The sequence below is a fragment of the Pongo pygmaeus genome, chromosome 10, assembly GCF_028885625.2.
Source record: "Pongo pygmaeus isolate AG05252 chromosome 10, NHGRI_mPonPyg2-v2.0_pri, whole genome shotgun sequence".
In the NCBI taxonomy this organism is placed as follows: Eukaryota; Metazoa; Chordata; class Mammalia; order Primates; family Hominidae; genus Pongo; species Pongo pygmaeus.
The window spans coordinates 67,444,012-67,470,883 of NC_072383.2; the positions used below are offsets into that span (position 1 = coordinate 67,444,012).

At 36.7% G+C, this 26,872-nt stretch overlaps 1 protein-coding gene across 7 annotated transcripts in view; it reads left to right on the forward strand.

Moving 5' to 3' along the window:
* Positions 1-26,852, forward strand: part of FRS2 (fibroblast growth factor receptor substrate 2) — a 112,348-nt gene extending 85,496 nt beyond the window's left edge. For 6 of the 7 annotated variants that reach the window (XM_054443240.2, XM_063646498.1, XM_054443232.2 and 3 more), the window contains 6 exons: positions 9,771-9,865; positions 16,669-16,760; positions 17,988-18,174; positions 18,934-19,092; positions 19,778-19,941; positions 21,664-26,852. In XM_054443240.2, coding sequence (XP_054299215.1) covers positions 16,695-16,760; positions 17,988-18,174; positions 18,934-19,092; positions 19,778-19,941; positions 21,664-22,608 — 1,521 coding nt within the window. In that variant the 5' untranslated portion in view covers positions 9,771-9,865; positions 16,669-16,694 and the 3' untranslated portion in view covers positions 22,609-26,852. Of the gene's footprint in view, positions 1-207; positions 288-9,770; positions 9,866-16,668; positions 16,761-17,987; positions 18,175-18,933; positions 19,093-19,777; positions 19,942-21,663 lie in introns of all 7 variants that reach the window. The other variant, XM_063646496.1, reaches the window with a different exon arrangement.
* The last annotated feature ends 20 nt before the right edge of the window (positions 26,853-26,872 follow it).

Consider the following 26,872-nt stretch of genomic DNA (forward strand, 5'->3'; position numbering starts at 1 on the left):
TGACAGAGCGAGACTCCATCTCAAAAAAAAAAAAAAGTAAACTAAAAAGGAATGCATATAAATGTTTATTAAGTGGTGGTTCTAGGACTTACTGTACTTTCTGCTGAGAATGAGTGACCCATAAACAAACAATTAAAAATTATGTTTAAAAAAATAACACAAAACTCAGAACAGGCCACTTAGAGCAATTTTTTTTTTTTTTTTTAGACGGAGCCTCAGTCTCACTCTGTTGCCCAGGCTGGAGTGCAGTGGCACGATCTCAGCTCACTGCAACCTCCACCTCCCAGGTACACGAGATTCTCCTACCTCAGCCTCCGGAGTAGTTGGGATTACAGGCGCCCGCCTCCACGCCTGGCTAATTTTTTGTATTTTTAGTAGAGACAGGGTTTCACTGTGTTAGCCAGGATGGTCTCGAACTGCTCACCTCATGATCCGCCTGCCTCAGCCTCCCAAAGTGCTGGGATTACAAGCATGAGCCACTGCGCCTGGCCCACTTGGAGCTATTTTAGGAGGAGCTTGCAACCTAACATATGTCAGTTACGCTGATTGCAGCTTAGAAGAAATTTCTTATCAAAATGTAATCTGATTCCACTAGCACTTTCTTTAAGGGACAATATGATTGTACCTTTAAATTTTGATTGGAGAATATTGTTGATTAAATTTTCCCTTTTTATGGCTTAATGGAGTTACTAGAACATATTTTTCCTTGAAAGTATCAGGAAAAAAAAAAAAAACTTGTGGGAGACGTCTGTTACACATCTGAAATAGGATTTGATTCTGTAATTCCAGTGGTCTCTAGACCTAGATAATTCTACCCATGTTGCTAGATGGCACCAGGGTGCCGTTTTTAGGCATTAGGGCTAAGGAATGGGTGTAGGTGGTAGGAAGGTGTGGGAGAGGAAAGAAGTAGGGAAGAAAAACTTTGGGAACATATTGTGGTACTGAAGACTGTCTCTAGGAGTTCTCAGTGGGCAGTTGCATACCAGGTGTCCAGCTGCATTATTTATGTTGGAAGTAAACCCAGGCTGTGTATCTCCATGAATTCATAGTATTGGGGGCTTTTCAAGACATTCATTCCCCTAAGATGGGAATTTTGAGCATAGCTTGTTGGCCTCAGGCACTTTAACCTGAGAGTAGATGTTAAGTTCTGCTTGTTGGCATGTTTCCAGCATTTACTAATTAGAGTTTCCCTACTTAAATGCTCCTGGCAGTTTCCCTTGGCCACTGTGTTCTTCACAGTCTGCCCAAACGTGTTTTGTATGTAGTCTGCTTTTGGGCTCTGCTTAGACATTTACAGCTTTTGTTTCTAAAGAACCCTTCAGTAAGTATTGATTTGTATTTTCTTTAGTTAATAATTCATTGATTATAAAAGCAATTCAAACACTAGAAAACATAAAAAGAAAAAGTCCTTTTCATTCTACCACCAAATGAATCAGTGTTAACATTTTAGGGTGTGTTCATCTAGTCTCTTTTTGTGGGTTTATGTATTTTATGTGGAGGTAGGGGAGAGAAAAATAGGTGTAAAACATTATTTTTTAAAAATGCAAATCCTCTCAAGTTTGCTACTGGGTGTGAAGAGCAACTTTTAAAATAAAATTTTGTAGAATAATTTTAGAATGTTAAGTTGCAAAGATAGTACAGAGATTCCCATATACCATTCACCTAGCTTCCCCTAATGTTAACATCTTACATAACCGTGACATATTTGTCAAAACTAAGAAATTAATACTAGTACAATACTATTAACTAAACTACAGACTATTTACATTTCTTCTGTTTTTCTAATGTTCTTTTTCGGTTCCAGGATCCACCCTAGGGATACATATTGCATTTAGTGGTTTGTTGTTGTTTTGAGACAGTGTCTTACACTGTTGCCCAGGCTAGAGTGCAGTGGCATGATCACAGCTCACTGCACTGTTGGCCTCCTGGGCTCAAGCGATCCTCTCACCTCAGCCTCCCCAGTAGCTGGGATTACAGGCGTTCGCCCCCACGCCCAGCTAATTTTTTTTTTTTTTTTTTTTTTTTTTGTAGAGACAGGATCTCACTAAGTTGCCCAGGCTGATATTGAATTCCTGGGCTCAAGCAGTCCTCCCTACTTGGCCTCCTAAAGTGCTGGGATTGTAGGTGTGAACCACGTGCTTGGCCCAGCTTTATTTTATTTAATAATAGTTTTTTTTACCTTTTTTCGTTTTTCATTTTTGAGACGGAGTCTCACTGTCATCCGGGCTGGAGTGCAGTGGCACGATCTCAGCTCACTGCAACTTCTGCCTCCCAGGCTCAAACAATTCTCCTGACTCAGCCTCCCAAGTAGCTGGGATTACAGGCACGTGCCACCATGCCTGGCTAATTTTTGTATTTTTAGTAGAGATGGGGTTTCGTCATGTTGGCCAGGCTGGTCTCAAACTCCTAACCTTAGGTGATCTGCCCGCCTCGGCCTCCCAAAGTGCTGGATTACAGGTATGAGCCACTGTGCCCAGCCCCTTTTTCTTATACTTAATTTTGTGTCATGAACATTTTGTCTTTGTCATTAAATAGCTTTTGAACAATACTTATTTTAAGAGCTCTATAAAAGTTAATCACAGGGATAGATGTGCTCGGATGCAAACTTTTCTGGTAAACTTTTTGTTGTTGGCATTTCATGAGGGGGAATGTTACAAAACATATATACAATTGACCCTTTAACAACACAGGGTTTGAACCGTATGGATCCACTTATAAATGGATTTTGTCAACCAGAAAGTATTTGCGGGATGCAAAATTTCCATATACAGAGGGCTGACTTTTCATACACACAGATTCCACAGGGATGACTGTGGCACTTGAGTGTGCACGTGTTTTGGTCCATATAGAGGCCCTGGAACCAATACCCAGATACACCAAGGGATGACTATACAGAACAAACATTTTTATTAGTGGGATACTTGAATCAGTTGTGTTAGATTGTAACAGTTATTTTGAATGCACTGCTCTAGAAGTAGAGAATAAATAGGCAAATTTAGTTTTCTTTGAGAATATATTTAACAATATTTTAGGTTGATTTAAATGCAGAAACATTTAAATGAGCTATTTGTGAAACAATTTGTTTTGGGGGTTATAGTTGCTTGGCATTTGGCATAGCTTCTTTTGATCAGTGTGTGTGTGTGCTGGGGGGGCGGTGTACACATGGTATACACATTTCATGTACACATAGTCAATATTAGACTTAAAAAAAAAATTAGAGATGATGTCCTGCTATGTTGCACAGGCTGGTCTCAAAGTCCTGACCTCAAGCAATCCTCCTGCCTCAGTCTCCCAAAGTACTGGGATTACAGGCATAAGCCAGCACACCTGGCCCATATTTAGGCTTTTAATATTAGTCTAGTAACATCATATCCACCTGAGTTTGGAAATACAGATTTATAGTAAATTGTGCTTATACATTTCTATATTCAGTTTTGAAAAATATCTTTTAATTTACTTTTCTTTCTTTCTTTTTTTTTTTTTTAAGTCTCTGTTACCAAGCCTGGAGTGCAATGGCGTGATCTCAGCTTACTGCAGCCTCCGCCTCCGCCTCCCAGGGTCAAGCGATTCACATGTCTCAGCCCCCAAGTAGCTGGGACTACAGGCATGTACCATCGCACCCGGCTAATTTTTGTATAGAGACGGGGTTTCATTGTGTTGGCCAGACTGGTCTTGAACTTCTGACCTCAAGTGATCTGCCTGCCTTGGCCAAAGTGCTGGGATTACAGGCGTGAGCCATCGTGACCAGCTTTTATTTACTTTTCTGTTATCCATCATTAATGTTTATTTAGTTCTAGGTTAAAGGTATCATATATAAAAAGTGAAGATGCCTAGGGATTTTCTTACATGTCTTTTAGTGTTTTATTGATGTTTATGGTTTGAATAATATTAGTTTGTGTATTTAACGTGAAGCTTGAAATTAGAGTGACTTGGATTTAAATTTTGTTGTTTTAAAAAATAAAGCCATAAAGCCAAATGCTTTTTAAGAACTATTAGGTATACCATATTAAGGAAAATATTGTAAAATTCATACTGTGGTTTTACCTCCTACAGTTGCTCAGTTTAGTAAAAACTTCATTGCCTATAAACATGAGTGTAATAGAAAAAACTGAATTGATTTTAAGTTACTCAGTGATTACATTAAGAACAACTTGGCATTTATTTGGGAAATAACAATTCCTTTGAATTTCACAGTATTTTTTAGTAAATGGGTATTGGGTTAAAGATTTTGTATGATATGTGTTTTTCATAAGTTAAGTATTTATTATGCTAGAGTTCTGTCCCTGCTAAGGGATTAGTGTTTATTAGTAAATTTCTAAACTAGAGGTTTATTATGAAGGTTAAGTGACCCTTTATTAATTTGACACAGTTGTAAGATTAATACGTAGAAATTATCACTGAGCTAAAGCATAAAAACATGGAATTTTGATCTACAGTGTTTACAGAAAACTGAATGCACTGACTCTATGAGATCAAATCTATTCATTCAGATTTTCAGAGTTAATAATAATCGTTTTCTAGAGAGTACCTATACTTTCTTACTGCTACCTTAAAAGCACACACCTTTGCTTTCTGTGGTGCGATCTGTGAATGTTTAGTGGAGAGAGCTGTGTGATTGCTCATATAGAATGTTCATCCTTTTGGTGTTGCTAGAGGATGGTATTTGATTTCCTTGTATATGTTTTTATACTAAACTAAGAGTTTCTTTGAGAGTTCTGAAGGTTGATTTTGTGTGTGTGTGTGTGCGTGCGCACGCTAGGATTGTTGCCCTTGGTACTGATGACCTTATTGAATTAGCTAAGACAGAGTGACTCATCTGCTGGATTTGCACATATCTTAGGGCAGACATTATGGGTGCTCCGATTTAATTGTCTAAATTTCATCACCAGTGTTTCCTGCTATAGATACGTACCAAGATTAACGATGACTCCAGGATAGAGTTATGACCAACACTACTAATGGTAGAGATAGTATTTTGTATCATCTTCCATTTTAGCTTTTTCTTTTTTTAAAAAGCAAGTTTTTTTAGCAAACTATTTTAGTAATATTTTCTTAGTATTTGCCAAATACCCACACAAAATTGTTTTATATATATATGTGTGTGTGTGTGTTGTTTTACACACAAACAAATGAATCTCTCTCTATATATATATTGTTGGATTTCTGTTCCTAAAAAACAAAATACATGATTAAAAGGGACTTTGTCAGATTCACTGTGAGATATGGGGTTAAAGTTTGTGAGTTTTCTGGGTCTAGAAGGGAAGAGGGAATCTGACGTTCAGGTCATTGTACAGTGACACTGCAAGTCCAGTTGCTGTCGGGGGAATGTTTATAAATGGATGTTGTGCCTTGAAGGTTAGACTTTGGACATCACAGACAGTAAAACACTATTAATTGTATTCTTACCAATGTTAAGTTAAATTCTTCTTGTATGTAATCTCAATTTTCTGCCTCCATGGGAAAGTATTCTGGTAGGACATTAGTGGTTTATGTAAGATTTTAAGGGGAAATGTGAATTACCCTCAGTAGTACGAACTGACCCTTGGTGAAATGGCCATGTGCCTTCTTTCCTACCTATCTCCTAATATTTTCCCGTGCACACCCTACATTCCAGCTCTAAGGAACTACCTGGTGCTCCTGGAGGAGGCTGTGTTCTTTTAGGTTTGGGGGGTTTTGCATGCTTTCTTCTTAATCTGGATTGCCCCTGCCCTACCTAACTCCCATCCACCTTTCAGGACTCAGTATAGGGACCAGCTTTCCCAGGGAGCCTTTTTTGATGCTTATTTCTGTCTTTCCTTCTGTTCTGTATTGAATGTTTTGATAGCACCAGCACATGGGTCTGCAATTCTGCCACATACTCATTTTCTTGTCTGTCTCTCTCACTAGACAGTAAGCTCCTTGGAGTCAGGGAATGTGTCCTTTATCTTTATTTCTAGCATTTAATTAACTCAGTGCCTGACACACAGAATAGGTGCTCAGAAAATACTTGGTAGAATGCCTCAGTGTATGGATAGGGAAATGAATTAATTCATTGTTTAATTTTCTCTTTAATATTGATAGTTGCTTAAAAATCATTTTTATCTACTAAGTAACCTTTTGTTAGCTTAATTCAAGCAACTATGTCTGAAATAAAGAAATGCCACTTTAGGCTGGGCGAAGTGGCTCACACCTGTAATCCCAGCACTTTGGGAGGCTGAAGTGGGAGGATTGCTTGGGCCCAGAAGTTTGAGACCAGCCTGGGCAACATAGACCCATCTTAAAAGAAATGCCACTTTTTAATATTTAGATTTATCCACAGAAAAGTGAATTGATGACAGTTTAAATATACGTAAGCATATGCTTAATCTTTCTTGATCATACTTGTTTTACTTATCTTTTATAGAGAAATGAGAGGAATCTGGTTTAAACTGCAGTTCAGGGAATTTTGATTAGCTATAATTGCCAGAAATTAAGGTACCAGATATTGAAGTGATTTGTAAGTAATGTAATTGATTTTTTTCAAGAGTTAAAAAGGGGATGAGTGGAGGGTTATGAATTATGAAGCAGTTCATCAACATTGACCTCAGATTAAAAAAAACTAAAGGAAGAAAGATCTGTTTAGGAATGTGCAAATACAACCATATTCATGGATGGATGCTTAAAAATAGTCACGTACCTTTGTAGTTTTGTGTATAGGTGTCTACTTTAAATTTTCACCTAACAAGGGAACTGTTGCAGATGTCCTTGCTTTTGACATAATGGCTCTGATTTAAGGCAACTAGCAGACTGTACTGAGAATCTCCCCTCCTTAGCTTTTTTTTTTAAACTCTTCTTTTTCAGAATAATATAAATAATTCAGAAATCTTTGTCAGTGTTAAGAATTCACAGGAAATTAATGTGTATATTAAAAGACCTACCCAATGGTTAAAAAAAAAAAAAAATAACAGCCAGACCATGGACACAACACGGTTTTTGAATGCCATCCTCTTGATTGTTTTAATGTAATAAAACATGGCAGTTTGCTGTGCCCCAAAATTAGTTATGTTGCTATGCTTCCAACTATAGACATTCTTTCCTGGTTGTATTTGAACAAAATTACTGTAGTATAAGCCAAATTCCCCCTCATTGCTAGTGAACCGAAAGAGCATATATACCTTCCTAAGCACCAAATTTATAATCATACTTGTGAATAGAATTCAGTGTTCTGTTTCCATGTCATTCTGCAAGAATCATATTTGGAATAATTTAGGACAGCTTTACTAAATTTATTAATGTAATACTTGTTATAAGGATGTGCTCAAGTTCTAGATTTTCTGTGCTTACAGTGCAAACGTCTTTGTGAAATAAGAGACAGAATTTTACTTGTAATGGTGATATAATAATGCCTTATCTTTTAAAATGCTATTAATTTTCAAAATGTCTTTATATCCAGAGTTTTTTTGGTCTTCATAGTAGCTCTGTGAAGTGGGTGTCCTAATCTTACAAATGAGGGAATGTAGGCACAGAAAGGTTGACTGATGGTCAAAGGCATGCAGCATTGTAAAATAACAAAGTATTGTTATTTTCACAGCTAACATTTACTGGTGCTTACTATATGTTAAACACTGTTTTAAGATTTTTGCGTGTATTAATTCATAAGTGATTGGGCTTTGGTGTCAGATCAAAATTTAAGTCTAGCCCTTCTGATAAGTTCTTGACCTTGGGAAAGCTACCTAACCCTTTTAAGCCTTGGTTTCCTTATTTGGAACACAGAAATAATGGTAGTATGTACCTTATTGGTTGTTTGGATTAAATGAGATAATCCAAATGACTCTATGTGTGGCATACAGTAAGGTAAATTAGTTTGCTATAGAAAAATAGGGTGGTGGTAGACAGCATTTAGTGTAATTTTTAGCGTCTTGGTAAAATTGTTTTCTTTTTTACTAAGTATCATAGTCGATGCAGTTATATATACCTATTTTATAGAAAAATACTGGTGTTACAACAATAAGATTATAGTTCCATATAGTGCCTATAACCACCTCTTCCCTTACTGTCTCCTAATTATCTTTTAGTTCTTAGTCTTCCAACAGTGGGGAGAAACCAAAGGGGGTTAAGAAGTCATAGAGAGTGTCTGAGGCATCCAGTGGACACCCACGGTCCATTGGGTTATGTTCATTCCAGGAGTACTTTGGTATGTCAGTTGCTTAGAACTCAGAATGTGTTTTCTTGTAAAAAGTATCCTTCTAAATGAGGCACAAAAAATCTTTACTCCCCGATACAACTGATATGCTGGATATTTGCACTGAAAAACAGTAAAACCAAGCAAAAACTCTGCAATACATTGGCAGCATTAATCAAAATAATTAAACAATAAAATTGAATAAATATTGATTCTCAAGAGATTAAAATAATTTCTGGAAATTCATGTAGAGACTTTTTAATGTTTTTAAGAGCTTAATGAGTTGGTACACTGATTCTTTAATATGTTTAACTTCATTTCAAAGCTTATGAATTTTCATTGATAGTTAATAGGTAGATCACTATCATTTCTCTTAATTTTATGTGCAGTCATTAAATTCATTGCAGGATAAGAGTTGGAGAATGCTTATAAGTGGAATGAAGAATGAGAGGAATAGAGATGTTTCTAACTTAATTGGCCAAAATCCCCTAGAATACATTTTAAAAGAGTTTGGCAAAGAGAGTATATATTCACCTAAAAGAAGTGGTTTATGGTAGAATTAGTTCAGCCCTGGGCAGTTTTCCAAGCCGGAGATAAAGCATGGCGTATATTTGAGCTCCTGGAGAAAAGAAAGGGATAATAAAGAAGAGGGACAGGATTGCTGCCCACCTTAAAGTGAGATGTAGCAGCATCTCACAAGGAGTGTAAGCCAACACCTGGCATGCTGATTTTATATATAAAATTGAAGTTCAGAGTTGAAATTGTTGCATTTGAAGTTCAGAGTTGAAATTGTTGACTGTGGGTACATGGTTTTGGAAATGTTCATTTTGGCTATCAATCATATTTGTTCTCTAGTTAATATGTAGATTAAAATGAGACTATTTCCATAACTCCTAATAAAATGCCTGATACAGAGTAGGTATTCAGTAAATATTAGTGTCCCTGTTTAAGTGAGTTTGAGTTTTTTTGTGCTGTGAAGGGTAAATAAATTGACCAGAAATTTTTCAAAAATATATTGAAATCTCTTGTAACTCTGGACTGTAATTTATCACTGTAATGTCACTGTTCTGTGATTCTGTGGTATGCTTGTTCATACTGTTGATTTTCTGATTTACTGATTTTTCTGAACTGGTTTTGGAGGGGTCTTGTGGAATAGGAAGATATGGAGGGTGGATTTTGAAGACAGTCAGCTCTTCAAGAGGAATTATGGTGAGTGAGGTTTAGGAAATGTCACTGGGGACGGAGAATTAGTCTGCTACTGGCTAAAATGGGTTTTAGAGCTGGGATGGAACCTTAGAGGTGGTTTAATCTAACCCCTCATTTTACAACTATGGAGATAAGTATAGAGAAGTGAGTTGTGCAAGTATTATAGCTGTAGTAGAGAAGCCAGAAACATCATAGAACTTAGACTATCACATTTTTACTTTTTCTTCTGAAAAAGAATGGTAACATGTGCATATTATATTACTTTTTAAAATTGATGTTATATGTTAAATACTTTTTATTCAATCTTTTAGACTTTTGAGTTTGTTTAAATAGATTAACTGAACTAACTGTGCTGCCAGAAAGCTCATAAGGAATATTATTCTTTAGAAATGAGAAATTCTCAATGTTTTTCTTCTGTTTTTAGGTTAAGTCAGCAAACAAAGAAAACATGGTATTTTAAAGTATGATTAAACTCCTGATGCTGCAGCAGAGGCTAAGAATATTAATGGCCAGATCTAGGTAAGTTGAAGTTTATTTATTTTTTACATCCCTAAACCTACATTTACAATTATTTTTTATTTTTATTTTAAATACAGATGAGGTCCTGCTATGTTGCCCAGGCGGTTTTTAACTCTTGAGCTCAAGCGATTCTCTACCTCGGCTTCCCAAAGTGTTAGGATTACAGGCGTGAGCCACCACTCCTGGCCTATAATTTTTTAATGAGAGAATTTAATAATGTTTTCTTGAACTACAACCATTTTTCTTCCTGATTGCTGACACCACCCCCCTACTCCCAAAGGATGAAGATAAATGGCTTTAATTAACTAAGACATGTTTACTAATTTAAAGTATTCAGCAAACTTGTTATAGCATTGCTCTTCCCAAACAAAAGCTACCTTTTATTTTATTTTATTTTTATTTTTAATTTAATTTAATTTTAATTTTAATTTTATTTTATTTTTTGAGACAGAGTCTTGCTCTGTCGCCCAGGCTTGGAGTGCAGTGGCATATCATAGCTCACTGCAGCCTCAACCACCTGGGCTTAAATGATACTCCCACCTCAACCTCCCAAGTAGCTGGGACTACAGGTGTGTGCCACTATGCCCAGCTAATTTTCTATTTTTTATGGAGACAGAGTCTCACTGTGTTGCCCAGGCTGGTCTTGAACTCCTGGGCTTAATTAAGCAGTCCTCCCACAACAGCCTCCCAAAGTGCTGGGATTACAGGTGTGAGCCACCACACCCGGCCTACCTTTTGTTCTTAAATGTACCCTACTTACTTTTGTATGTTGCTGTCTTGAGTGAGCATAATAAAATCATTTGTGTTTTTGCTGAGTTACGAACTTGGAGGAGTGTATGCAAATGAGATCACATGGTTGTTCCTCAAGTGTTTACAATATTAATGCATATTATTAGGTGTCACATAGCTCAGATGTAGTCTTCAGATATTAATCTGGTGGTCATAAATGCAGGATATCTAGTATCTAGCCTTTTCCCTTGCCTCAGAGTTTGTGGTTTAGGAGAAAGAATCAGAGATGTGGATGAAAACTTCACATTAAAGAGTTCTCCTTTCAGGAATTGGAAGATTGGCCACAACTGCCTATGTTCCAGCTGTGTCTATCCCTCACTCATGCTAAGCCTATTCTTTAGCCTTACTGAGGCCACCTGTTTTTTTGTTTTGTTTTGTTTTGTTTTGGGTTTTTGCCCCATTTTCTATTTTGTTAGCTCTCTTCTTTCTTTACTTCTTTCCTGACTGGATGTGATGATCTGTCACTTCAAACCTCTGTATTGCCAACATACTTTAGTATCCTTGCGCTCTTACCCTCTGACCCTGGGTCAGTTGAACTGTCTATCCTGTGGACTGCTCAGCACAGCTAGCAAAACAGCATAATCTTGCCTCTGCAGCCTCTGCTGAGTTCTCCTCTCAGCCTACTTAATAATCCTGCTCTCTTTTCTTGGGTAGCTCCTAGGTGACTAATCCTGCCATTCTCAAGTCCCTAATTCTACAAGCCTTGCCTTCTCTTTTACAAAGGAAATGTAGGGTGATAAATGTTACCTACTTCAGCCTCTTTTCTATATTCCACCCACCCTTATATCTTTCCTCTCTCCTCAGAGAATGAAACATTCCTCCTTCTCTGGGTAAACCTCTCAATCTGGGCCCTGGAACTCATCTCTAGTATCCCCCTCTGTCTTGATCCATCAATTAGCCCTTCTCTTTTCTTTGTTTTTCCTATGTTTTTAAACTTCCCTGACCTACTGATTATAAGCCTGTATAAATCTATGTCATCTTAAAATACGTAACTCAAGTAATGTATTCTCTTTTGAATATATTCACACCCTAGCCCTCTCTATTCTTTATTTTCTCAACCAGTTCTTCAAAGACCAATTTCCGTCCTCTAAGGGTTACGTCTTTATCTTCCACTTGCTCGTTGCAGTTTGGCATGTGTCTCTGCCATGGATGGTGCCCTCCTGCTTGATGCTTACTTTTCTTAGTTTGTATTCTGATCTTATTTATTTATTTTTTTATTCCTTCACTGGCTTCTCTTTACTCCTGTATTTAAACATATTTGTATTTCCTCAGAATTTCAACCACAGACCAGTCTTCATACTATCCTTGAGCCAGTGTTCAAGAGCTTAAAATGTGACATGTGTTCTAATGTTTTACCTTCTCCCTCAAACACATACTTATGTACTTAACTATTGCACTTGGACATTCCCTGGGCTCTCAGTTTAACATATCTGAACAAATCATTATCACTTCCTCTTGAAGACTACAGTTTTTTGTATCTCAGGTAATAGAACCCTGGCACCCTTTGTCTGCCATGCTGGAAACTGCCTCTGTTTTCCATTATGTCAAGTCAGTTCTTTGGTGCCACTGACTTGTCCTCTTAAATGTTCCTTAAATTTATTCTTTTCTTCTTCATTCCTACCATTGCTGCTCTTGTTTTAGGTTTTTATCATATTTCATTTTTTAATAATCCCAAACTGATTTTCTTTCCTCTGAGCTAAACTCCTACTTAAATTTATCATACATACGGTTATTTAAAATGCACTTCTGACCACCTCACTTTTCTACTTAAAATACATCAGTGGTTTTCCATCATGTGTAGGATAAATTCCTTTCTCTTTGGCATGGCATACAAGGCTTTCATATCACATATTAGGCATTTCATTAATTATTGTTGTATTGAACTCAAACATTCAGTGTGGATAGAGTCCCCAAGTAGGTTGCACTGCCACTCATATATCACTTAATGGTGGAGATACATTCTGAGAAATGTGTCATTAGACAGTTTCATTCATCACTGAGCAAATGTCATAGAGTGTACTTACACAAACCTAGATGGTATAGCCTACTATACACCTAGGATATATGGTATAGCCTATAGCTCCTACTCTACAAATCTGAGCAACATTACTGTACTGAATACTATAGGCAGTTGTAACACAATGGTAAGTATCTGCATTTCTAAACATAGAAAAGGTACAGTAAGAAAACTATAAAAGAGAAAAAAATGGTATACCTGTATAAGGCACTTGCCATGAATAGAGATTACAGAACTGGAAGTTGCTCTTGGGTGAGTTGGTTAGTGGGTGGTGAGTGAATGTGAAGGCCTAGAATGTTATTGTACACTACTGTAGGCTTTATAAAACTGTACTCTTAGGCTATGCTGTTTAAATAATTTTTTCTTCAATAATAAATTAGCTTACTATAACTTTTTTACTTTATAACCTTTTAATTTTTTGAAACTTTTTGACTCTCTTATAATAATATTTAGCTTAAAACACACACATTCTACAGCAGTACAAAAGTATTTTTTTATATCCTTTAAGATTTTTTTCTGTTTTAAAATTTTTAATTTTTTTTTAACCTTTAAAACTTCTGTTAAAAACTAAGACAAAGACACAAACACACACATTAGCATGGGCCTATACAGGGTGAAAATCATGCATATCACTGTCTTCTCCTCCTACATCTTGTCCCACTGGAAAGTCTTCAGGGGCAATAACATGGAGCGGTCATCTAGGAAAACTGCACCTTCTTCTGGAATACCTCCTGAAGGACTTGCCTGAGGCTGTTTTACAGTTAATTTTTTTTTTAATAAGTAGGAGTATACTCTGATATAATAGTAAGATATGTAGTATAGTAAATACGTAAACCAATTACATAGTCATTTATCATTATCAAGTATTACGTACTATACATAATTGAATGTGCTATAGTTTTATACACTGGCAGTGCAGTAGGTTTTTTTTTTTTTATACCAGCATTATCTCAAACACATGAATAATGTGTTGCACTGTGATGCTGTGATAGCTATAGTGTCAGTAGCTGACAGGAATTTTTCAGCTCCCTTGTAATCTCAGGGAACCACTGTCATATATGCAGTCTGTTGCTGACCAAACATTGTTATGTGGCTCATGACTGTATATCCCTGCCAGCACAAGAGGTTCTACCTTAACAGGTAGCTTATGAAGATGCCAAGTGGAGGGATGATTTTCCTGCTCCTTTTGAGAAAAAAAAAAAAGTTTAACAACATTCCTTTGGAGCATCGTCTTTTGAGGCAAAAGCCATACTGTAGTAATCTTTTAGCTCTTCATATTTCACAAGGAGGTCGGGGAGAACGAATATGTAATTTCAAGAAGACTTTTAAAAAATGTCTCTATCAATTATCCCTTTACTTAAAATTTCTTATATTACTCATCCTATAATTTATTAATATTAAACATTTACTATTTTTTAAAAAATTAAATGTTTATAGAATATGTGCCATGTCTGAGGCAGGAGAATCTCTTGAACCTGGGGGGGCGGAGATTGCCGTGAGCTGAGATCACGCCATAGCACTCCAGCCTGGGCAACAAGAGCGAAATTCCGTCTTGGGGGATTTAAAAAAAAAAAAAAAAAGAAAAAAAGAAAAAAAAGAATATGTGCCATGTAAGTTGGTATGCTTAGTGCCCTGGAAAATGAACAGGACAAGATTTCCTATCTTTAAAGAGATCACAGCAAAGTGGATGGTGCAGAAAGATAAACATTGCAATAGAGTATGATAAAGACCACAATAGAGTTATGCCATTCTATTGTGGGAACACTAGAGGCAGGCTATCTTCAAGGTCACTGGAAGATCAAGTCTCAAATCTAGGGAACATGTCCCTAGCTTGTTCAGGCTGCTTTATGGTTGGGCCCCATTTGTCTTCCAGTCTACCCTGTAGTCCAGTCATACTGAACACCTCACTTTCTCCTGAATGTGGTGTGACACTTCATGACTTTTGTCTGTCTCAGGTGCTTATTTCTCTTTATTTTGCTTAGCACATTGTTTCTGCTCTTCTTTTAAATCCCAGCTCAAATAGTGCTTCCTGCCCTGCCTAACCCAGAAAGTTAGTTGCTCCCTTTCATGTGCCCACAGTACTCTGCTCATATCCTAATATAAGGTTTATCGCAGTGCATTATCTATTTACATCTCTCTCTCTCTCTCTCTCTCTCTCTCTCTCTCTCCCTCCCCCCCCCCTTGACACTCACAGCTCTTCAAAGACAAAGAAGGTGACTTATGTGTTCTTGTACTGTGATACTTAGCTGGCATATTAGTTAAAGCAAAAATACCAAATATCATGAGTCTTAATTAACTTTACTATTATATGTTATCCTATACACTTTTGGTTTATACGCTAGTACACTTTTTCATTTTCTTAATACTTATACCTGCTAGGGATCCTTCACATTTGTTTAATACAGTCCATTTAAATCCAGGTCCTATAGCACCTGTGATTAAGTACTAAGAATGTAAGTGTTAAGTACTGGGAATGTAAAAATGAGTAAGGTTCATCTGTGCTGACAAGGGGCTCACAGTGGAGGAGAAAAGACAGATAAACAGACACCTGCCACAATTTCTACTCAGTACAAAGTGTGATAGATGCTATGATACTAGGAAGCCCAGGGTGCTTTGTTAGCATATGCATGACGGTCATACATAATAGTATAACTTGCCTAGTTGCTTGGAGTCAGGGAAAGCATCCTAGAGGAACTGCACTTTGAGTTGAATCTTGAGAAAGGAAAGAAGCAGAAAGGGAGCAGCTTGGAAGGATGTGAGAGACCAAGATGCTCTGGGGTAACTGCAGCTTGTTTATTCTGACAGGACTAAGAATAGGGCTTGAAACAGAAAGCAGGGAGAGTCTAGACTGCATCTGTTAGACAGGGATTACATTGTATCTGATCGAATCTATCATACTGAAGAGTTTATACTGTTAAACTGAAGATAGTGGAAAGCCACTGAATAATTTTCAACAAGCTTCAATCAAATTTATGTTTGTAATGTTATGTTTTGTAGCTTCTGTGCTTCCTTCCTTCCTCCTTTTTCATATATTGTCATATTCTATCTGATTATTTCCCTTGTTTGTAAGTGATGCTTTGGAGTTTTCTTTGTCTGCTCAGTTGGAGTGTTCTTAAACACTCAATGTCAGGTATATAACCACTTACCTCTAACCTTCTATGGGAAAGGAGTATTAAATAGACATGCTATATCAGTTTTGCCAGTATTCTGTGTGTTACTTTACTGCTTAATTTTGAGTTGTCTTTCTCTCTTACCAATGCACTATTTGAAATTTGATTTTGTTTTAATTACCAATGAACTCTTGTCTTGTGGAGACGTAAAAGATACTGCAATGAGTAACAACAGTCAAAATACTTGCCAAGCCAGAAGTTCACCATCCCTTTGGTGATTTTTTATTTAAAGAACAAGCCAGGCCTGGTGGTCCTGTAGTCCCAGCTACTCAGGGGGCTGAGGCAGGAGGATCACTTGAGCCCAGGAGTTTGAGCCCAGCCTTGGGCAACATAATGTCTGCCTGCCTGCCTGCCTGCCTGCCTGCCTGTCTGTCTCTGTCTCTCTGTCTGTCTGTCTCTCTCTCTGTCTCTGTCCCTCTCTGTCTCTCTCTCTCTCTTTAAAGAAGGACATGAAATTCCTGATAAGCCACAAAGGGTTAATTTCATTATTAACTCTTGAACAAAAATTAATTATTTAAATAATATTATATATGAGACCTTAAGTTGGTTTGTTTTTTAGATGATTTTAGAATGGGTGACCTTTGCAAATTTAACTAGAAATTTGAGATTTGTTCGACATTATTAATGCCTCACAAAATTTATTCTCATTATTACTGAGTAAAATCAATTAGCTAGTTGTAAAAAATCTAGCTGCAGCCATGTACCTTGTTGGACTTAATTTTCTGCATCAGAATAATGTTTGTGTTAGATGATTTCTAAAGTCTTTTTCTGTTTACAGTTTTTGTATCCTTCATCTAATAAATTTTTCCAAATTATTTTTCATGTAGTGCACACATGGTCTTCTGAAGAAGCCATGGGTAGCTGTTGTAGCTGTCCAGATAAAGACACTGTCCCAGATAACCATCGGAACAAGTTTAAGGTCAGTAAAACTGGTTGAGTTATATATCTTACTGCCTAGTTGGGTGTTCTTCTTTTATTTCACTTAACATATCTTATTTCTGGCTTTTATCACCAAACACTTCTATTTCCCTTTCTTTCCACCCTGTCTTTCTTGATTTAATAAACGATGACAACATTTTCTTACAGTATGGATTTTTTTTTAGTTTTCCTTCGGTCCTCTGTATCTAACTAGCCATACCGTTCTGGTAATACTGTTTTTAAAATGCCATTTTACGGGGTGCCTTTTCAGTCTCATCACTGTCTTTCAGTTATTTTCATGCGTGCCTGTGTGATTTCTTAACTGGACTCTACCTCAAGTCACCCTCTGATTCATCCTGTAGTCACCATCAAATTAATCTTCTTTCGTCATTCACTAACCTCTTTGCTAAAATTGTGTGGTGTTATTTTACCTGTAGGCTAAATGCTTCTATAGCTGTTTTGTGTCTGATAATTTGACCTCGATCTCTTACAAAGAATAGCCTTGATCACAGAAACCTAGGTGTAAATCTGTCACTTTATAAGCTTTGTGACCTTGGGCAGGTTACGTTATTACTGAGTCTTAATTCCATTTTTGTACAATGTAGTCTAGGATTGTTATGAGGGTTAAATACATGTAAAGCTCTTTTCCTACTCCCAGGGGAATAGTAACTTCTCCCTAAATGTTACCTACTGCTCTTAGTCTTTGGACGTTTTCTGAAGCTCAGCAGTACAAAGCCTTTCCTTATATGAACTCTGTGCCAATCTATTTTGGTGTCTTTGAAAGGTACTTTTTTTGTTCTGCTTTAACATTGTGTCTTTATGATGTCTCCTTTATCTCCTGCCCCACTAGATTTCCCCTCTGAGTTTATTTTGTGCGTAAATTTATTTATACTAGTGGTCCAGCTAAAGGCCCTCCTCCTCTTAAATGAAGGTGTCTCAACAACCTTAGACCACAGTTCCTGCCTTCTGCAGCCTCTGTTGCATTCATTTGTCAATTAATCATACACTGTTTTGTGGTATTGACTTTGTGTTTCTACATTTTGTTTCCCCAGTGGGAATGTAAATTTCTTACAGATCTGAACTGGGTGTTACATGGCTACATAGTCCATGCCTGATACACACATTGGTTGATGAATGAACTAACAAATTACAAGTAACTAATTAGCAACAATGCATTTTCCTGACAAATTGGTGACATATTTGCATGACTGTCACCTTCTTTTTTTAGGTCATTAATGTGGATGATGATGGGAATGAGTTAGGTTCTGGCATAATGGAACTTACAGACACAGAACTGATTTTATACACCCGCAAACGTGACTCAGTAAAATGGCACTACCTCTGCCTGCGACGCTATGGCTATGACTCGAATCTCTTTTCTTTTGAAAGTGGTCGAAGGTGTCAAACTGGACAAGGTAGAACCTTTGTTTTTTTCCCAAATATTGTATTTGAAATTGTTTTTTCAGCTATTCTGTATACAAAGATTAAATTAATATTTTTCTTCTGAAGAAAATCCCAAAATAAACAGGTTGTTAAGAAAAGGTATAGTATACTATGTATTAATTTATCAGCTGTTTATTAAGCACATTGTCTATGTGAGAAATTTTGGCTCGTGTTAACTTTAAGATTTTTCAGTAAATGATTGGGTCTGCTAAATTGACTAAGTGTCTTTATCATTGATTTTTTTACTACCTGCTACTTGAATGGCCTTGACAAGTTACAGGACTTCCATTGAATGTTAAATTTCTTGTCTATAAAAGGGAAATGGTAATACCTATCTTTAAATTATTGTAGTAATTAAACAAGATAACAATTGGAAAACACCTAGGGACTTTCCAAGGGGCCTGTTACATGGCAAATGATCACCTTGGAATAGTGAATTGGGCTCCCCCTGCTGTTAAGAAACAGACTAGCGTAAGTGCGCAGGTCTTGATTTCATTAGCTTTGTTTTGGGCCATCTCCCTTAGACGAATGAAAATTATTCTGTGAACTTTTGGCGGGGGTTTGTTTTGAAACAGGGAATAATCATTAATTTATCAGATATTTATTTAAAAGGGATTTCTTACTCTTGGTGCATAGAATGCTTACTTTACAATTCTGCTCTTTGTCAAGTGTTCCTATAGTTTTTTTTAAAGGTATGTTAACTATTTTTCCCCTTTGGTTTATATTTGTAGGAATCTTTGCCTTTAAGTGTGCCCGTGCAGAAGAATTATTTAACATGTTGCAAGAGATTATGCAAAATAATAGTATAAATGTGGTGGAAGAGCCAGTTGTAGAAAGAAATAATCATCAGACAGAATTGGAAGTCCCTAGAACACCTCGAACACCTACAAGTAAGTACCCCTTTTCCCTTTCACATTTTGAATAACAGACGTTTAGTTGTAAGCTATAGATTATGGGTATTTAATCAATAACACATTAGAAATCACCATTGGATAACAGAAGTATAATGGTTATCAGTTTTTAAAAACAGCTGTAGGCCAGGCGCGGTGGCTCACGCCTGTAATCCCAGCACTTTGGGAGGCTGAGGCGGGCAGATCACTAGGTCAGGAGATCGAGACCATCTTGGCTAACACTGTGAAACTCCATCTCTACTAAAAAAATACAAAAAAATTAGCCGGGCGTGGTGGCGGGCACCTGTAGTCCCAGCTACTCGGGAGGCTGAGGCAGGAGAATGGCATGAACCTGGGAGATGGAGCTTGCAGTGAGCTGAGATCATGCCACTGCATTCCAGCCTGGGCGACATAGCAAGACTCCATCTCAAAAACAAAACAAAACAAAACAAAACAAAAAAACACAGCTGTAGTTCTAAGTACTTCTAATATTTAAAAAATGAAAACATTCAGTATTTCATATTATGTAAAATATGGAGCTGGGGGTAATACTACTTGTGCTCTGATTTCTGCTGTCTTGGCAGAAAGACCTCCTATAATCCTCTCAGTACAGATTCGATTCTTACTCATTTTTATTCTCTCTGCCCTGCCCCTCTTTTCCTTAAACCAATAAACAAAAACTCAGCTCCAGGATTTGCTGCTCAGAACTTACCTAATGGATATCCCCGATATCCCTCATTTGGAGATGCTTCATCCCATCCTTCAAGCAGACATCCTTCTGTGGGAAGTGCTCGCCTGCCTTCAGTAGGGGAAGAATCTACACATCCTTTGCTTGTGGCTGAGGAACAAGTAAGCACGTGCTACTGTGTAACAGCAATAATGATTGTTCAGAGTTAGGGTATCATTGTGCTAATACTGGAAGATTTTATTCAGCTTGAAGTTTAACTTTATCTGTTTGTAAATTACTTTTGTAGTGAACAATCAGAGGAAATAGCATATATTTGCTGGTTTATGCTCAAATATATGTGGGTATTCAGGGGAACTTACCATTAGAGTAGCTTGTAGGTTCACAGAAGAGGTACATCTATAGATTAAGAAAGGCATAACTAATGGTCAGTTCCCATTATAAGAACGTCCAATGGATTAAGAGTTTATGCTGCTTTTCATATTTTAGCCATTATAGTCAGTGAACTACTAGTAGGAAGGCAGATTTTGCTGTTAATGTTATGGAGTTATTTAGTGTTCCCGAGTATTCTAGTTTTCATGTGTGGAATGAAGTATCTGGTTGGAACCTCTGTATTAATTAGTTATACTTATGTTTTGTAAACCATATGTCACATTGAAAAGTTTTTAGTGTTTTTAAAATCAGTTTCTTTGTGTTCTTTACATAATGAGTTGTTATATTATTTACTGAAATTACATGAGTCTTGGTCTGTCGCCCAGGCTGGAGTGCAGTGGCATGATCTCAGCTCACTGCAACCTCCACATCCCGGGTTCAAGCAGCTCTCCTGCCTCAGCCTCCCAGGTAGCTGGGATTACAGGCGCAGGCCACCACATCCAGCTAATTGTTTCATATTTTTAGTAGAGATGGGGTTTCACCATGTTGGCCAGGCTGGTTTTGAACTCCTGACCTCAAGTGATCTGCCTGCCCCAGCCTCCCAAAGTGTTGGGATTACAGGCGTGAGCCACTGCGCCCGACCCTTGTAAATATTTTTATATTATCTCCCCAAAATACTATTAAGCTTTTCTAAATAGTGATAATTTCTTACTTGGTGGCATTTATTTTATATATATGCATTTTACAGAACTCTTATTAAATCTAGTGGAGTTAATCTTCTTATACAGTCAGATCATCAGTAAATAAGGATAAACTTATCTCTTTTCAAAGTCGTTATTTATTTCTGGGTCATGTTTTAATGCTTTCAGAACCTCTACAACAGCAGCAAAATGATAATCCCTATTTTGTTCCTGATTTTTATTTTTTACATAATATTTATCATGTTTAACAATCAAATATAATGTTACATGTTATTTTATTTTATTTTTTGAGATGGAGCCTCACTCTGTTGCCCAGGCTGATATGTAATGGTGTAATCTCGGCTCACTGCAACCTCTGCCTTGCGGGTTCAAATGATTCGTGTGCCTCAGCCTCCAGAGTAGCTGGGATTACAGGCGCTTACCACCACGCCCAGCTAATTTTTGTATTTTTAGTAGGGACAGGGTTTCACCATGTTGGCCAGGATGGTCTCGAACTCCTAACCTCAAGTGATCCACCTGCTTCAGTGTCCCAGAGTGCTGGGATTACAGGCATGGGCCACTGTGCCCAGCCTGCGTGTTATTTTGAAGTCGTTATTCTTTTATCAAATTAGGAAGACATTTCTACATTTCTCCTTCTCTTTCCACCTTTTTATTAATAAAAAAATAGGTGCAAAAGTTTTGAAGTAAGAGTACATTTGGAAAGAAAGTTAATAAAGTTAACTGTTGTCAATAAAATTAACCGATGTGGTCAGGCTTTTTTTCAGTTTTGTTTTTTTAAGTAAGTTAACTAATGCACTTTCTGTTTTGCTTTAGGTACATACCTATGTCAACACTACAGGTGTGCAAGAAGAGCGGAAAAATCGCACAAGTGTGCATGTTCCATTGGAGGCAAGGGTTTCTAACGCTGAAAGCAACACACCAAAAGAAGAACCAAGTAGTGTTGACGACAGGGATCCTCAGATTCTTCTTGAACCTGAAGGAGTCAAATTTGTTTTAGGGCCAACCCCTGTTCAAAAGCAGTTAATGGAAAAAGAGAAACTGGAGCAACTTGGAAGAGATCAAGTCAGTGGAGCAAATAACACAGAATGGGACACTGGCTATGACAGTGATGAACGAAGAGATGCACCCTCCGTTAACAAACTGGTGTATGAAAATATAAATGGGCTCTCTATCCCTAGTGCCTCAGGGGTCAGGAGAGGTCGTCTGACATCCACCAGTACCTCAGATACCCAGAATATCAACAACTCAGCTCAGAGAAGAACTGCATTATTAAACTATGAAAATCTACCATCTTTGCCTCCTGTTTGGGAAGCCCGCAAGCTAAGTAGGGATGAAGATGACAATTTAGGACCAAAGACCCCATCTCTAAATGGCTACCATAATAATCTAGATCCAATGCATAACTATGTAAATACAGAGAATGTAACAGTGCCGGCAAGTGCTCACAAAATAGAATATTCAAGGCGTCGGGACTGTACACCAACAGTCTTTAACTTTGATATCAGACGCCCAAGTTTAGAACACAGGCAGCTTAATTACATACAGGTTGACTTGGAAGGTGGCAGTGACTCTGACAACCCTCAGACTCCCAAAACGCCTACAACTCCCCTTCCACAAACCCCTACGAGGCGCACAGAGCTGTATGCCGTGATAGACATCGAGAGAACTGCTGCTATGTCAAATTTGCAGAAAGCACTGCCACGAGATGATGGTACATCTAGGAAAACTAGACACAATAGTACTGATCTGCCCATGTGAACCTGGAAAGCATTATGTTGTTTGCACCTTTGTGAAGTTTTTAAAAATGAAGATGCAAGTGCTTCATTTTCATTTCTAAACACTAACTCCTTTTATAGACTGATAAAATTTTTTTCTGAATATTTCATGTGCATCTTTAACTAAAGGGAATTAATGTAGAGCAGGTACTCCTTAAAGAACACTAATTTCATTATATACTACTCGTTGTACAGCAGCATTCCCATTTTCACAGTGCCTATTTAAAATGAGAGTTGAAGTAAATGACATGCTGGTTGATTTTTATCAATATTCTGGACTTAACACATATCTTTCATGTCTAAGTCATGGTTGGCTTTTAAAACTTTTTATAAAGCCTCTTGACAATGTGCATTGCTAACAGGTAACTATAGGTTTTGAAAGTAATGCTCGTAGATTCAGTGTTCACAGTATGTGGCCTCCAGCATGTAACATGAGGAATCCTTTATTTCATTAATTAATGGCTTTTTGACTTGAGCCAAAACATATGTAAAGGAAACAGAAGTACCACACCTCCTCTTATACCAGTCAGCTCCTTTGCCTGCAGTGTTACTAGAAAACGGCCTGTGTCCATGAGTATGGTTTGCTATTGGTACACTGAAAGGCAGGAAGGAGGCAAGATTTTCTATTTACTCATCTCATGATGTCATTTGAAGGGCATGTCCAGATATCTTAAAATTATAATAGGCTCAAGAATCAGTCTCAGGTCACTTTACCCAAAAACATTTGAAAATCTGAACCACAGTCTCTTGAAAGTTTTTCTCCTATAGATTATTGACAACACATTGTTTTCTGGAGGCATTTGTGCCATTAGGTTTCCATTTATCTTCAGTTTTTTTCTTTGGTGTTTGGGATGTCTTATTTTGTTGCCTTATGTCCTTTTCAATTTAAAATGTTTGAGTTTGTATATAGTTTTGAAATTGGATTATGTGTTCATTGTTGTTTAGTTTGCATTTTTGTCAAATTATGGTTTCGAAGGTTCATTTGGAACTTACTGTTATTCTGTAACAGGGTTGCCCTTGTCCAGTATTTATTTATATGCTGTTTACTTTTCAAGTTGATAAAAACATTCTCCAATTCTAAATTTACTTGTGTCCATAGGTGATCTCTTTAGCAAACTGAGAAAAAAAGGAAGATACTTTTAACATGCAAAGTTCCCTCAAGGTGTACCGTGTTTTCTCTGTGGGCACTCTTCCCCAGCACTTTAGCAGTAATTCCCCCAGCTACACGCTGCAGTTGTACTCTGCCCACTCTAGTGTTCCTCAGCTCTGCTGTCCTTTTACTTGTAGCTGGATCTTTGATTATCCTTCGATTTCCATGAAATATTAATATTGTTGCCAGCATAGCAGGTACAGTGGAAGTCTTGTAGCAATGAGATTGTATCATAATTTAGGATTTAAAATGAATTAAAAGTTTATATAAACTGAAGAGTCTCCATATGTCAAACTCTTGGAAAATCAAAGATGTTCCAGTTTCCTAAACACTAGAGAATACGAGAGAAGGTAGAGTGGAAAAGGTTAGGTAACCTTGCAAAATATTTTACTATTTTCTCTAAATATGAGGAAGTTTGAGATTATGATCTGGATCTACCAGATATAACTAAGGTTAATTTAGCATGAAAAAGTTTTAGTCATATTAGCATCAAACCTAGTCAGTAACCGAATCATAGGACAATGATGGATTAGGAGAACAATAGAGTGGGATCATTATAAAGAAAATAAATTATTAAAAGTTGTCTTTATCGTTTTCAGTGCCATTTTTAGTGTCTTTATTATAAATCAATATCAGTGTATTTTATCATTCTATGTGCATAACAGAATTTTCTTTTCCCTCTTTTGTTCCCCTGTGAACTTGGTGCTTATTAAAGTGTTCACTGTTCTCTTAAAAGAGAGCAGTGGTATAGGTGTGCAGTTTCCGTGATGCAGGTTCCATTTTTAATATATTGTTCCACTTATCCTTTCTTCTGAGTAAATTGCTAATTGTGCCAAATTTATGTAATAGTTTTTGTAATGTGGAATAAGAATTATAATGGAACCATTGCACATAGTTTTTTCTGAAACAACCAGTCAAGGCAGAACATTAATCTCCAAATGAAAGGGCTGATCTATTTATTCATTTTGGAGGTTGGGTACTTTATTCTTTCTTTCCATCATCCTTTTCATTGTTTCCCCCGGATTCTAATTAGTTTTTATTTTTTTTTAGATAACTCCAATATAATCATTACAGTTTATGCTTTAAATACTATGTGCTTTAAAAAGGAAAATGGGACCAATTTGTCTGCTAAGAATTTGATTTTAGGTACTATAAGAGTATTAGGAAAATACATACAACTGGTGTTAATTTCTAGATATTTTCTAGAAATCACTTGTGTTCCTATTTAATAAAAGGTAATTTAGAATACTACTTGTCCTTTGCAGTAGTTTAGTAATGGGCATTACGCTGTGTCCTGGAAGGATGTACCTATTACTAGGTGCATTTTAGAATGAAATATTAATATTTTATTAGCATATAATTGTGGCCATATATCTCAGATTTTCTGAGGCAGATCTAATTTTAGATAATTCTGTTGGTAGACCATGTGATCCTTCTTTTTGGTTTTGGAAATATAATCATTGTTAATGTTTTCCCTCCAAATAGAATACTGTTTTATCCATACAAATCATAACAGCATCTATCCCATGCCAGGGTTGGAAACTGATATTGGTATTACCTGTGCTTTTTCTTAGTGTGTTTTATTTCCCAGTTTCATCTTCTTTTAAAAATGAAAATATGGTGCCTTCCCTCCCTCCAAGGAAGACTGGCAAATAGTTCCTTTTATTTACTGCTGCTGTGGAGTGATGAGATATGCACTTTACTCTTGAAGATTCAGCAAAAAGCTTTTCACTTCCCAGTATATCCAGAATACATCATATCTGGGACTTAGGAAAATTTGCCAAGCAGTCTTTGTTTTTATAGATACTAATGTTGACCCTCTCCAGCGTTCAATGTTATAAATAGAACAAGTCAAGCTAGTGTTTGTTTATCTCCTCCCCTTCCCCAAAACTGTGGCACAGCATATAAAAATGTACCTCAATAATGTTCTATTAAAAATGGGACAGGGGCCTTATGTTTTCATAATTTCCCAACAATGTGCCGCCATATTTTTGCCTCAAGGTAAAGGTTTTAACAGATGAAAAAGTACTTCCCAATTCCCCCTGTGCTATTCCTAACCTATAATGCCCAAGTGTTTTGTGCAATGTGTAGTGTGTGTGTATAAATACATACATTCTTGAAATAGACATACTATCAGAGACATCATTCACAAGTAACTGATGTATTGGCATCTCATTCATATTTCTGATGTGTGAGGTATATGGTACTAATTACCTTTTCCTTGATGTTTGCCAAATTTGAATAAAGGCATTGGTACGAAATTACAGAATGTAAAGAAAATGTTTTTGGCTTGAAAAATTAACAAATATTTTATGACATACCACAGTATACTCTGCCCAAACCAGCACCCTATCTATCTTTCCTGTTCTTTACATCCCTTTTCCCCATCCCTACTTCCTCATTTTTTTGGGGTATAACACAGTTCTTTTGTAGCATCATTATAATTGCAGTTCTATGGCAATTGGACAGTTATAGCATGGAAACAGACTGGTATAAATAGTACAGTAGTCACCAGTGTGCCACATTTGCATTAGTAATGCAAAATATACATTTTATAAAGGACAAACTTTGTGTTATGTTTTATTTTCATTACATTGTATAATATTGTAAGACTATTGTATGTCGTAATTTGCATTATAAATGTTTTTTTCCTACGTAAAGGCATAAATATAGCAACTTTGTATAAAGGTAGCTTATTAGATTTTTAATTTTTTCTTTTATAAAAAATTGTCTAACAGTGGGACTACCATTGCCAAATTGTATGTGAAATATGAATTTTACCCCCATGGTTAATTTCTTTTATAAACATTCCATATTTCTCTAATAAAAGACATAAGTGATACTGTACTATGCATAAATTGTATCTTAATGCTGTTTCAGATCAGCATTTTAAATTTTGGTTTGCATTTTTAATATTGGCAAAACATAACCACTGTTAATTAAAATAAAACCTTGTTGTATATGTAACAACATAATTTGCCCTCTATCCCTTCCCACCCTTTGTTCTCTATTTCTCCCTATCAGTGCCAACTTCATACATTTTGTAGCATGGCAATAAAATATAACTTTTACACTGAGGCCGAGTGTGGCTTTTTGG